The following is a 13,729-nucleotide window of genomic DNA, read 5'->3' as shown; positions in this document are numbered from 1 at the left end:
CAAATCAGACATACATAACATTTCTTCATCTCTGAGAATGCCTTCCCAACGAAGCCTTTCGAGTCACTCAATGTTCCTTATTCCTTGGGGTAATTCTGCAAACAACTCATCCAAAGAAAAAGTATTTCATATCATGAAGGTTGAAAGCAAGAGTATCTCATATCATGCTTTCTCCCTGTCCTTCTCCTTGTCGTTGTTTTCATCTGCGGGACAAGGAGAAAGAGAGCAATCAGCCAGCACTTGGTATCAATCTTCTAATCTAGAACCGACTACCTGGAACCCCTTCCTTATTGCTTACCTAGCCTTGCTCTCGAGTACTTATCTTCAACATCTTATGCTTCCTCTTCGTCTACCACATCTGCCTGGGGAACAGATAAGGGAAGTGAAAATGATACCTCGAAGCATGTGGAGACAATGTGCTAATTCATCCTCAGCTAGGGATAAGGAGAAAGAAAGCAAATGGTGGGCACTTGGAAAGATTGAAAAAAGAAACAGACCATCACCTCTACCTCGTGCCTACCTGCCGTGAAGAAGAAACAAGCAGAGAAGAATACAAACTGCACAACCAAGGAACTCTAATATTCCTCACTCAGAATTCCAAACCAGTTCGAGATCAAAGCTGTGGAAAGTCAACAAGATCATCTATCTCCAAAACCAGATTTACGTTCTTAAACTCTACTCTGTCTGGTTTTTACTTTGCTATACTTGTCATTTTATTCGTTGTTTGTTTATTTGCTTGTTTTTGTGTGAGTTTATGCTTGAAACATTGAGGACAATGTTTGATTTAAGTGTGGGGGGTAACCAAGTTGTTTTGCATAAAATTCGTAGGAGTTTATCACCCATTACTTCTAGTGTTGTTCCTTGCTGTTTGTAAGTATTTTTAAGCTGTCTTGGAGTGTTTTAGTGTGTTTTGACATAAAAATCCGAAAATCTCATAAAATTTGAAAATTTGTTTTGAAAAACCCAAAAAGAGTTGTTTTTGTGTGTTTATTTGTGTCTTAGGGTACATTCCAACGCAATGATGAGGATTTGGTTTTTAATTACATAACTGTTAAATAGACTTATAAACATGGATGAAAATTTGATTTACTCTTTGGTGTATGCTTGGTTGTGGTTATAATTTATGAATTCACATGCAATCATAAAGGAAAAATCAATTTTTGTAACATGCTTGAAGGAAGGAACTTAAATGGACGTTACAACCTTGTGAGACTTGAGCCTAAACGTTTATTTGGAGAGTTAATAATCTGTGCATCATTGTTTTCTAAAGTCATTGCATGATCTCATTATTCTTTGCTTGGTTGCTACTTAGAAGGCGTTTCATCATTTAGTTCCAAATGCTAGAACTTATGCCTATTTCATTCAAAGCATGCTATTGATTTGCATAACACATATTCAAGATGAAGTTATGTAGTGACCACCAAAGCCAAATTTCCGTGCCCCTATTTCATTATGTGTTTAAGTTTAACCCCGTTGAGCCTTGTTAAGCCTATGTTCTTTGTTAATCCACATTATCCTTATCTAGCCTAGTTTTAGGACCATCCATACCCTTGTTCTTCAAGCATAGTAAAGCATGACTTAAAATGAACTCCTTTTTTATCAATGTATTGCAGAAAGCAAGTGGGGGGAAGTGATTCTTGTGTGTGTGTGTGTGTGTGTGTGCGCGCCAAAGTCCTTAATAAGGCACGGGTAGAAAAAAAAAGGGTTAAAAGAAAAAAGTTTGTTAAAAAAGGGTCCAAAACATTGAATTCGGCCCTAAGTGTTGCATGAATCTTCCCTTTGTATTTAAAAGTTGATTCTGCATTCTAAAGTGAATTCCAAGTGTCTATTTCATTGCTTTGCTTACTATTGCTTCAAGAACGTTTGTTATTCCTATCCTTTCTTTATTAGCCATTACCCTCAAGCCTTGTTACAACCCTTGACTTCAATCTTGAGTGTTGTGTGTTTCAATTTGTGGAGTTCAAAATTGGTATGAGCATATGGTGTCACTGGTTCTCGTATCTAAGTAGTAGCATTCCATTCATGAGATCATATCTAAACATGCTTAATAACTCCAGAAAATTGCTTTCATTGTTATAACATATGTAAGTCCTAGTCTTTCGTGTTTACATTAATCTTCTCACATATACTAGTGTAGGGTGTGTAGTCAGAAAATGTGTTTGAAAATAAAGAGTATCTTGTAAGAAATTGAGCAAATTCTCTAAGGCATGTTACTACATTCAAAACATCGTTTTAATTGCTTAATTGTGAACTAGTAAGTGGTGACTGTGATTAAGTATGCGCTCAAGTGTAAAGATGACCAAAATCTGTGGGAATGATGATTTTTAACATGTCATGTTTCATTAAAAATCCCTGAGGCAAATGTTGGAAGGTCTAGGTTGTGTTTTGTTTGTTTTGTTTGTTTTGTTTTGCTCAAGGACTAGCAAAAGCTAAGTGTGGGGGAATTTGATAGGTGCATATTTATACGACTGAGTTAGCTTGTTCTCATGCATTTATGTTGTTATTTCTTAGTTAATTATGTATTTTAAGCTATTTTCGTGTGTTTGTAGGTCCATAGGCCTTATAAAGCAATAAGATGCATTTTGGTGCATTTTGGAGCAGTTTTGGGCTTGGAATGAATAGCACATGCATGGAGCAAGGTGGATGGACGAAATTGAAGACTAAAAAGGCTAGGAATGTGTTAAAGAGAAAGAAGAATTAATGTAAAAATGACAAAGAGCTCAACCACAAAGGGGTGTCACTCCACCATTCACCTTTCCATCATTGTCGTGCACCACCATTGCACTCCATTTGGATTCCTATGCCGTGCATCATCATCCATGTTCCCTCCATTGACTCATTTGTTGCATCATTCCACCTCCCTTTCCTTTCTCTACCATGTGCACAATCATTCATGTTCCCTAGCTGCAACACCACTTCATTTTACCCCCATGCTTTGCATCATCACTTCACTTTCACCTTTGAATCATTTCAAACACCACTTATTGCACTCAATTGCTACACCATGCCTTGTTCCATCCATCATTTCAAATTTCATGCATCATTACATTGAATCATTGCACTCAATTGCTACACCATTCCTTGTTCCCTCCATCATTTCAGATTCATGCATCATTACATTGAATCATTGCACTCAATTGCTACACCATTCCTTGTTCCCTCCATCATTTCAGATTTTATGCATCATTACATTGAATCATTGCACTCAATTGCTACACAATTCCTTGTTCCCTCCATCATTTCATATTTCATGCATCATTGCACTCAATTACTACACCACTCCATGTTCCCCTCCATTGCCATGCACTTCCTCTATAAAAAGAAGTGTGTGTAACATAAATTTAGTTCATACTTAGTTAGATCATTCATTCCTATTTCAACACAACCTTCATCCAAACACATCCATTCATCTTCACATCTATTCCTCCATACAAACAAACTTTCAAACACTCACCAACACCTTGTGCCGTAGCAAAGGAAGGGAAGGAAAGTGCTTTGACGTGCTTGATGTCCAACTTGGATCGTTGGAGCGTTTAGGTGTTTTCTTTCTTTTGTTTCTTCTAAATTCATTTCCTTTCGTTTTGTTGTAAATATGAGTGGCTAAACCCCTCTTGGCTAGGGGTGATTTCAAAGCCATGATTATGTGTGCAATATAATTTGATAAATTCCAGTTATGAACTCTTGAATCGTGAATGCAATTGGCTTAACTATTTGATTGATAACTTATTTGTATTTGTTAATTAAGGGTCGACACTTAATTGGCATGCATAAATCCGTTGCTAGAATATAAGGAAGTTTCACATAATCGTTACAAACTTATATTCGCATGTAGTAAAGGTCGCTTATAAACGATCGCGTTAAGTTCAATTCCTAGCATGAGTGACATGATGTCATAGTTGCAAGTGCTTTGTCAATGCTTATGATTTTCATTAAACGTAATGATCTTTGATTGTATCTCTATTATGATGTCATGTAGGGAACTTTAGAAGAATGTTTTGGATTGTCAAATGATGTCATCCAATCCAATAAAACAAGGAAAATCTGAAAGTTAACTAGTGATGTCACGGTTAATTTGGAGCAGTGTCATTCATAATTCAATGAAGTAGTAACTGGAAATCGAGTTATTTGCGTACATGTCATGTGTGGAGAAAAAGCCTCTAGCTATCCCATCCATCATCTTATTTCTCAAATTTGTTTTACAATCTGTCTAGTTTTTCATACTTGTTTGTTTGTTTCAACTTCGTCCAAAACTCACTCCCATTTACTTTAGTGTGTCTAATTAGTTAGAATATGTTTTAATTTGTGTTTTTAAATGTTTTGATTCAAGTAAAAGTCAATTTTCGTCCAAAGTCATTCCTAGTGTCTAGTTTAAGTTTATTTGGTTGTTTTAAGCTGTTTTGAGTATTTTAAGTTTGCTTTGAGTCTTGTGAGTCTTGTTAAGTGTTTTTAAGTTTAGTTTTATGTTTTTGAGTCAGTTTAGAGGTTATTAGCAAGCCCTCCCAATCCTCGGTCCAGAACGATCCCTATTTATACTTATACTACAATTGTCAAAACAGGGTTAAATTTGTGTGTTAAGTTAATTTTCGCATCAGCCAATCTTGTCTCTGTTTGCACTCATCAACAGAGCAGGGCTCAATATCATTACTTAATATGATTTCAGTGGCTACTGCAAATGCAAACATATCGTCAATGATTATTTCATTCTGATCCCACAATTCATTAGTACATGTATAATTTATGGAGATTTCTTTGCTTTCATGTACTACTGTCTCTTCAGGGACATGTGTCTTATCAAGGACATTTTCTTCTTCTGAAAGTCGAGAATCATGAATTGTAGATTTGTCATTCATTTTCTCTTCCTGAATGATTTCATTTGGATTCAGCTGTGCCCTTGTTTTTCTCTTTCGAGGGGCTGAATCTTTTGAACCTGGTGGTTTACCACGCTTCAAGTGTGCACTAGATGAATCATTCACTGCCATTTTATTTTATCTAACAGGGACATCAATTCTGGCAGGTGCATTTGCAGCTGGTATATGCGATTTTGTCACTTTCATAGCATCATTAAATGCATCTGGCATTTGATTGGCAATGCTTTGAAGATGAACGATCCTTTTTACTTCATTTTCACATTGAATGCTTCGAGGATCAAAATGAGACAAGGTGGGAACAACCCATGTCAGCTCTTTCTGTTCTTCTGGAACGGTCTTTTCTCCCCCCTAACAAAGGGAAGAATGTCTCATTAAAATGACAATCAGCAAAACGAGCTGTAAGCATATCACCTGTCAAGGGTTCCAAATATGTAATGATAGATGGTGAATCAAAACCCACATGAATTCCCAGTCTACGCTGAGGTCCCATTTTAGTGCGTTGCGAGGGTGCAATAGGCACATAAACAGCACAACCAAAAACTCGTAAATGTGAAATGTTTGGCTGATGTCCAAACACGAGTTATATTGAGGAGTATTGGTGGTTGGCTATAGGTCTTAATCGAACCAATGATGCAGCATGTAGGATGGCATGTCTCCATGCAGAAACTGGCAATTTGGTTTTCATAAGCAGAGTGCAGGCTATTAACTGAAGCCGTTTGATCAATGCTCCTGCTAAACCATTTTGAGTATGGACATGAGGAACAGGGTGTTCAACATCAATGCCCAATGTCATGCAGTAATCATCAAAAGTTTGAGACGTAAATTCACCAGCGCTATCAAGTCGGATTGACTTAATGGGATAATCTGGGAACTGTGCTCGTAACTTAGTTATCTGAGCAAGAAGTCTCGAAAAAGCTACATTTCGAGTAGACAAGAGACAAACATGTGACCATCTGGTGGATGCATCAACCAAAACCATAAAATATTGAAATGGTCCACAAGATGGTTGAATAGGTCCACAAATATCTCCTTGAATTCTTTGCAGAAATGATAGGGATTCAGCATCAACCTTTAGTTGTGATGGTCTTATTACCAACTTCCCTTGAGAACAAGCCTTGCAAAGGTTATCATTTGAGATAGCAATGTCTCTGCTCAATAATGGATGTCCATTAGAGTTGGTAATGATCCTATGTATCATGGTGGATCCTGGATGGTCCAGACGGTCATGCCAAAGCATGTAAACTTTTGAATCAATGAACTTCTGGTTCATGACAGTATGTGATTCAACTGTCTTTATGTATGTATAATACAATCCACTCGACAAACTACGCAACTTCTCCAATATACGCTTCTGGGTATCATTGGAGGTAATGCATAGATACTCCACATTTTCTGCACTTTTCGTTTCAATGTGGTATCCATTTAAACGTATGTCTTTGAAACTCAACAAGTTTCGAGTAGATCGAGTGGCGTACAACGCATTCTGTATGGATAATATTGTTCCATTTGGTAACATAACCTAGGCTTTCCATGAGCCTTCAATCACATCTGATTGGCCTGATATTGTTGTTACCTTTACTTTTGTAAACATCAAGCTTGAGAAATACTTTCGATCTCGAAGTATTGTATGCATTGTTGCGCAATCTGCAAGACAGATATCTCCGTCATTTCTCATGTTCTGAGAATGACCATAGTTTTTATCCATGCTTTCTGAGTAAGGGAATCAGAGTTAAAAGCAAGTTATAATAAGAAATATACATGCCACTTTTATTGAATCTGAAATGCTAGTTTTACACAACAAGTTCAACATAATAAAAGTACATCAAACATAAACGATTTAGTCAGACCGGTATACTTAATTCCCCCTTTCCATAATGAAGTCTGAAACATCTAGGTAAGTTGTGTCCAATTGCCCTGATAAATCAAACATTGGATCAGGTATATCCATTGGTTTAGCCTGGTGAAGAAAATTGGTCTCGACACCCTTCTCCTTGAGGGAGGCTTGATACAGCTCCACCAGATGTTTTGGGGTACGACAAGTGTGCGCCCAATGCCCATTACCACCACACTTATGGCAGGCTCCTTCAGAGTTCCTGGGAGCATTGTTCATATGAGCCTTGCCTTTGTGGCAATTAACATTTTTAAAGCTTGGGCCTGAATTATGCCTCGGAACCTGGTTATGAAACTGACCACCATGGTTCTTGCCTTTCCTATTCCATCGACCTCGCTTGTGGCCACGTCCTCGTTTATGATTATTGCCACTAGAGGATGTGGCGTTCACTTCGAGAGAAGCAGTATTCACTTCTGGGAATGGTGCAGATCCAGTAGGTCGGGAATTATGGTTTTTCATTAGGAGCTCATTGTTCTGTTCAGCTACCAGGAGCACAGATATTAGCTGGTTGTATTCATTGTAGCCTCGCGCTCTATACTGCTGCTGCAGGAGCATGTTAGAGGCATGAAATGTGCTGAAAGTCTTTTCCAGCAACATTTCCTCAGTAATAGTATCCCAACAGAACTTCATCTGACAGGTAATTCTAAACAACGCAGAATTGTATTCAGCCACTGACTTAAAATCCTGGATTCTTAGGTGAGACAATTCATTGCGAGCTCTTGGAAGAATCACCGTTGTCTGGTGATTGTATCTACTTCTCAAAGCCTACCAGAGAGCTAACAAATCTTCAACTGTTAAGTACTCACTTTTTAGTGTCTCATCAAGATGGCGACGAATAAAAATCATAGCCTTCGCCCGCTCTTGAGATGATGAGTTGTTCTCTTCCCTAATGGTATCTCCAAGATTCCCTGCTTCCAGATGGATCTTGGTATCCAGTACCCATGTAAGGTAATTCTTCCTGGTAATGTCCAGGGCAGCATATTCAAGCTTTGTCAAGTTCGCCATTTTCTTTTCTGAAAGAAAAATGAGATGTGTAAGAACTTGTAAGAATATGTATTCCTAGAGGAATATAGTGTTAGAACTTCTGGTTCTTACAAATTTTTCATTTTGATCTTCAGGCCAAAATGATAAGCACTCGAAACTTCTGGCTCGAGATTTTCAGGGTGAATGAGAAGGGCGATTGTACCGCACCATTCTCATTAAAATAATGTAACATAGAATGGGTGATTATTCTGCACCATTCAAGTAGCAGAAAAATTTAAATACGTATAGCAGTGTGGGCGATTATACCGCACCACCTAAAAAATGTAATGAAATTAAATTGCAGGCAAATTAAATATGTAGGGTATGGCGGGCGATTATACAGCTCCACCTAAAATTTGCAGTAAAATTAAATCTGTAATTCAAGATAGGCGATGATACCGCACCATCTTGGATCGCAGTAAGATGAAATTTGCAGTTCAAGATAGGCGATTGTACTGCACCATCTTGGATTGCAGTAAAAATAAATACTGGGTTAGTAATCAATATCTAAACCAAACAAGAAATCAAAGATGTATGTAACCGCTAGTTGGAGAACTAGAAGCAGGCATGGAGCAAACAGTTCGTCGCGAGGGTACACCGCGCAGTTAAGGCAGAGGAAGAAGATGAATAGTAAAAACCTTAGAGGAAACATTTTTTCTTTCGATGAAGAGAAATGATTTTCATTCGGCGAAGAGGAATGAGAAATAGTTATATTTAGAGACTCGTGCTGATAACGTGTTATAAAAATGTAGAAGTTAGAGGGATAACCTTTTTGATAGGTGCAAAGTAGATGTAAAATATCATACTAAAACTATAGCTCAAGTGAATGACAAATAAAAGATGGAGGAAGAGATTTCTTTCTTTTTGTTCTTCTGTATTCTAAATTAACAGAAGTTGAGTGCTCTATTTATAGAGCGAATCCATACGTACAAATTCTTCAAGTTTGAAACTTACAACTTATGACTTTGAAAATACAAAATTTTGTTTCCAAAGTCTTCATCATATTTATGTGATTGACAAATAAATTATGTGGGCATTCATCAGATAGCTGATGGTTTCATCAGCTAATGTTTTCAACTGCCAATGGTTTCAACAAAAATATACTTTTGGTTTTGTTCAAGAAAAACAAAACACTTTTGTATGCTTCGGTCAAATCGGATAAATAGTCTTCATGGTTCTAAGGTATTCGGATGATAGACCTTGTGATAAAAAAAATTCGGATTTGAACCCCTCGTAGTAAAGTCTATTCGGATTTATGCCCCAAAACTTAACTTCTGTCCTTTTCTGTTAGTCTGCACATGAGGGATCCCAAAATTAGATTGTATGCAATAGCTGGGATCCCAGAACCTGCATTCGCAGCATCTTAGAGGTCCAGTTACAATTTCTAAAATATTTAGACAAAATTCCTACCAAACCCACATTTTCTTGGCACAATTCAAGAACATTAAATAATAATAATAAATTGGGTTCAAGAACCAAATCAAACCAATCAAATCCACGGACAACTTGAATTGGCATAGAACAAATCATGAATTAAACGGTTTAAATTGTAAACAAAATATGACCCAAAACACTCAACTTTGTCAAAATTAGATTTCTTGAACCAAACAATTGCAAACCCAAATCAGAGGATGCCCAAGCAATTCAATCACAATAATTGAAACAAAAACAAGAATTGGAATTCGTAAAAGAGGAATTCAATCACTGCAACAAACGACGGCAATTGAAGAACCAAACGGAAAGAGAGTGAGAATCGATTTGGAAAGCGTTCCTTTCTATCTTGGGTGATCGCCATCGATCTCAAGAGGCAATGGAAACTGGGTTATTGGTTGGACTGCAAGAATTTGATACAATTGTGTTCAACGATTAAGGCGAATCAGAGGTCCAAAGGGGGAGAGAGAGTGCAGCAGTTTGGGCAATGAAACTCACATGCAGACTAACGGAGGAAGAACGAAGGTTAAGTTTTGGGCACAAATCCTAACAGATTTTACCACAAGGTATATATCCGAATTTTTTTACCACATAAGTTATTATCCGAATACCTTATGACCACGAGTACTATTTATCCGATTTGGTCTAAAAATAAACACATCATGTGCAAGGAACTTGATGAACCAAATAATGCAAAAACTTTTTTATTTCAATTGAACTATTTTTGGTTGGTCACAATTCAAAAAGTGCTTTTATGGCCACTACAAAAACTCTATAATTCAAATCCGAGGGTAATAGTATAATCTTATATCAAATATGTATACAATTAATTGCATTTCAAGTGCATACGGTCCAATATCCTAATGAAAAACAACAATAATGTATTTATTCATTCTAAAAATTCTTATTACAAAATCTAAAAAATAAAAATGGATGTTTCTGTTGTAAAATCATTTTGTGAATGACAATGAATTATGACGAGAATAAATGAGGGAATAATTGACTTGGCAATCAAGTTAATGAAATCTCTAGGACTCTTGGTGCCTTAAGAAAATAAACATATTGGAGTCCTAATTAAATGCGAACAATTATGTACATTTATTAAGTAAATACAAGGAATAAGAGTCATGATGGGACTCTAATTGATTAGATTAGATATGATTTGGGTTGATATCCTTTCCGATAATAGGGAGGAATTGGTTGAAACCCTAGCTATATAACCTAAGAATAGTCCCTGCTTCCATACCAACTGAAACTCATGAAAACTACAAGCATATTTCGATAGTATAGTTCATTGACAGGTACTAGAAGTAGAAGACTACTTCTACTTTGTTGCAAGGATCAATGACTTCATTTTCATAACCATGTGTTCCGTATTTTGCAAATAAGTTTAATATAATTAGTCAATCTTTATTTTATATTGATTTGATTTATTCATGATCCTAATGTCTTATTGTTGTGATTTCAAAATATGTCTTACATCTGCTGGCATGTCTGAATGTTTGCGTACCCGTGACAAGTCAAGAGCCTGCAAAAATATGATGTGCGGTGTGAGTATAAGACTTGCCAATACCCGTGACAAGTCAACTGTTAATGTGTGTTTAGTCGCTCAAGTGCATCCGGGCAATTTTTCTTAGCATGTTAGTTATATTTATCCCTCATATCTTCTCCCTAGAATGTAAAACAAATTAATAACACACTCACTATTGAGGATCTGGATTGCATACCAAGTTCATTGCTTGAATGAACTTCTGGTTATATGCATAAGGGATAGAGAATAAAAGTAATCGAAAACCTTTGTTACTCTTTCTCGACGGAACAAATTAAAAACCGAGGATTGATTTAGTGTATTGTAGCGAAAGACAAGGGTGTGCAGTTGTTACAGCGGAAACAGTAAGTCGGGCAGAATTTGGTTGTACATATTCAATAGTTCTCTTGGTCAGTAATTCATTGGAAGATAAAACTTTGACAATTGCTCAATGCAATACTGCAAATTAAGTAGAGAAAAAGAGATGAAAAGGCTCTGGGTATGGCAAGAAATCCAGTCCAAACGCGGTGGCAACATTCAGTTTATGACCTTCCACATCCCTCTGCTGCAATCTTAAGTTCATCTAAGTTCACGTCTCTATCAGGTTGTAAAATCAGCCACAACAAATGACGTTCACTTAAATCTTAGTCTTGATAATATTAAGAAACGACCTCAGTTTATGAGTACTGAATAGTTAGCTGTCACTAACCGGGCAATACTTTTCGATTTGGTTTCTATCTGCATACAAAGATAGTTTCAATTCTCTAAGCAATCAATCTTCATAAGATGATTTCTGATGAAGTCAATGAAAGCTTAAAATAAAGAAAAATGTGTGATGCAACCTGATCAACAGCAAAGAACTAGGTGTTTTAATTAGCGCAAAACTCTTGCTACTGTGGCTGGATTTGAAACCATCTTGATTTGGCCAAAGAATTAAAACTAAAAACACATTATGTAACAAGAAAATTATTAAGGCAAAACTGCAAAAGCTTTTTATTTCGAGTGAACTACTTTTCGTCACAATCCAAAATCGTGCCTCTATTGGCACTTCTGCCCCTCATCTAGGAAATCCCCACCCCGTTCCCTCTCCCCCTGAGGGAATACAAACTATTTACTTTTGAGGGAGGGAAATTCAGCAATATTATCCAACTCGAACGGAGCCTTTGGCTTTGCCTGCCCTGAACGTTTTCCTTCAAACCCTTTCTTCCCTCTTCGATCCTTCTCTGGATTCCAGGAGCGGTCATTCTGCCTATTAAACTGACCTGCATTATTCTGGTGATATGCAGGGCGGTTCTGCTGATTTGCAGGATACTGCTGGCCATATGTAGGGCGGTTCTGCTGATGATATGTAGGGTGGTTCTGATGATGATATGCAGGGTGGTCCTGATGATATGCAGGGTGCTGCTGGCGATATTCAGGATGCTGTTGTTGATCTTCAGGATGCTGTTGTTGATCTTCAGACTTCGAGGGCTGCTGGACAACGGCGGGTTTGTCCTTCTCTGCCTTCATTTTCTCATACTCTTTCAAAGTGAGTACACGAGTAAACTTTTTCTCGTCGGGAGCAGTTGGAGCAGCAGCAGTTGCAGCGGCACTGGAATCATTGGCAGCTCCTCCATTCTCGCCACCTTTGCCTTTAGTCTTCTTCATCTTCCTCCGTACACTCCCATTTATTTTTCGCCTCACAAATCCTTCAGAACTCTTCTTGCTGCTGCTTTCGTTGACCCCATTACTCTCCAATTGGGTTTTATCACCCTGTTCCGGGGTTTTATCTGCCTGCTCCGGGGCTTTATCCCCCTGCTCTTCCTGTTGGACTTCCACAACAGCTTCAGCCTCCTCCTTCTCCACCCCATTGATATTTCTCTTCAAATCAACGCCAGAACCTCCATTACTAACCGTCCCAAAAGATATCTGCGACACAGCACTAGTAGTACTAGACACAGATCTAGCATCCTCGGTTTTAGGCCTAGGAGAAAATCTATGTGAATTGAAATCCCGCTGCCGGTTATACCGATTCCCGCTGTCGTAGAATCCAGTAGTAGAATTCCTTTGTCCTCCGTAACATAATTTTTTTTTAATATCGAGTCGCAATTTCTGCTTCTCCTCTTCCTTCTTCCTCCTCTCCTCCTCGGCCGCCTTCCTCTTCGACTCCTCCAGAAACGAGCCCTCAGCCCTCTCATCGACCACAACGATGAGTTGATGGAAATCTCTGACCCCCAACAGTTCGAAGGAGTTGGAGAACTGGGCCATGATTGGAATAAGGAAAGTGAATAAAGTGTTTGCTAGGGTTTCTGCTGAATAACAAGAGACAGAGAGAGGCTAGGGTTTCTGAAGCTTTGATCAGCCCGATTTATATGGGTGCTGATGGGTTGGTTATACTTGCTGCCCAAGCCAAAAACCCCAAAATCCTATCCTGATACGACTTGGCCTTTTGGTTAAAATATTTGCGTGCTCACCAAGTAAATTGCAAATCGAGTATGTAAGTAGCTTATACAACTAAGAAAAATTTGTTTTAGCAAATATATAGGCGGACAATATTAATTGCACTTGGAAAAGAATTTTAATTGGCTTGGCAATATATTAACAAGGAAATGATAACCACCCCTCATTTTAACCTGTTTAATCAGGTATATCATGCTCATTTAGTTTATTTAATTTGACGACTAAAATTTAAAAAAGTCCATGAGCAGCTAAAAGATGTATAAAAATTACTTTCCTATTAATGTTTGAGACAGAAAAAAATGGAGCTTGCAACTTAATATTAATTGCATTTATTAGTTTTGCAATTTTTTTTAATTAATTGTATTCAAGCACATCAATAGCAGTTATTTCTTATTTATAAATAATATTTAAAGAATAATGCTAGAGAGACAAAATTTGCAAACTAAATTATGTGTCATCGATAAGAATGAGCACGTTTATCAATACTTAAGTAATAATCTAATCATCAACTTTCATGTCATTTAGTGTGAGGCTTAGCTCACTCCCCTA

General features: G+C 37.5%; 2 protein-coding genes across 2 annotated transcripts; both read right to left on the bottom strand.

Annotated features, from left to right (window-relative positions):
* Window positions 1–6,723: 6,723 nt before the first annotated feature.
* LOC139191762 (uncharacterized) lies at window positions 6,724–7,764 on the bottom strand. The gene is made up of 2 exons (XM_070812773.1): window positions 7,566–7,764; window positions 6,724–7,172 (listed from the first exon to the last, which is right to left on the bottom strand). The coding sequence occupies exons 1-2, from the start codon at window positions 7,762–7,764 to the stop codon at window positions 6,724–6,726; spliced, it is 648 nt and encodes a 215-aa protein (XP_070668874.1).
* Window positions 7,765–11,848: 4,084 nt separating this feature from the next.
* On the bottom strand, window positions 11,849–12,988 carry LOC139191761 (vicilin-like seed storage protein At2g18540). The gene has a single exon (XM_070812772.1). The coding sequence runs from the start codon at window positions 12,986–12,988 to the stop codon at window positions 11,849–11,851; it is 1,140 nt and encodes a 379-aa protein (XP_070668873.1).
* Window positions 12,989–13,729: the final 741 nt, after the last annotated feature.

The sequence above is a fragment of the Malus domestica genome, chromosome 15, assembly GCF_042453785.1.
Source record: "Malus domestica chromosome 15, GDT2T_hap1".
Lineage (NCBI taxonomy): Eukaryota > Viridiplantae > Streptophyta > Magnoliopsida > Rosales > Rosaceae > Malus > Malus domestica.
This window is presented reverse-complemented; position numbering and strand designations above follow the sequence as displayed.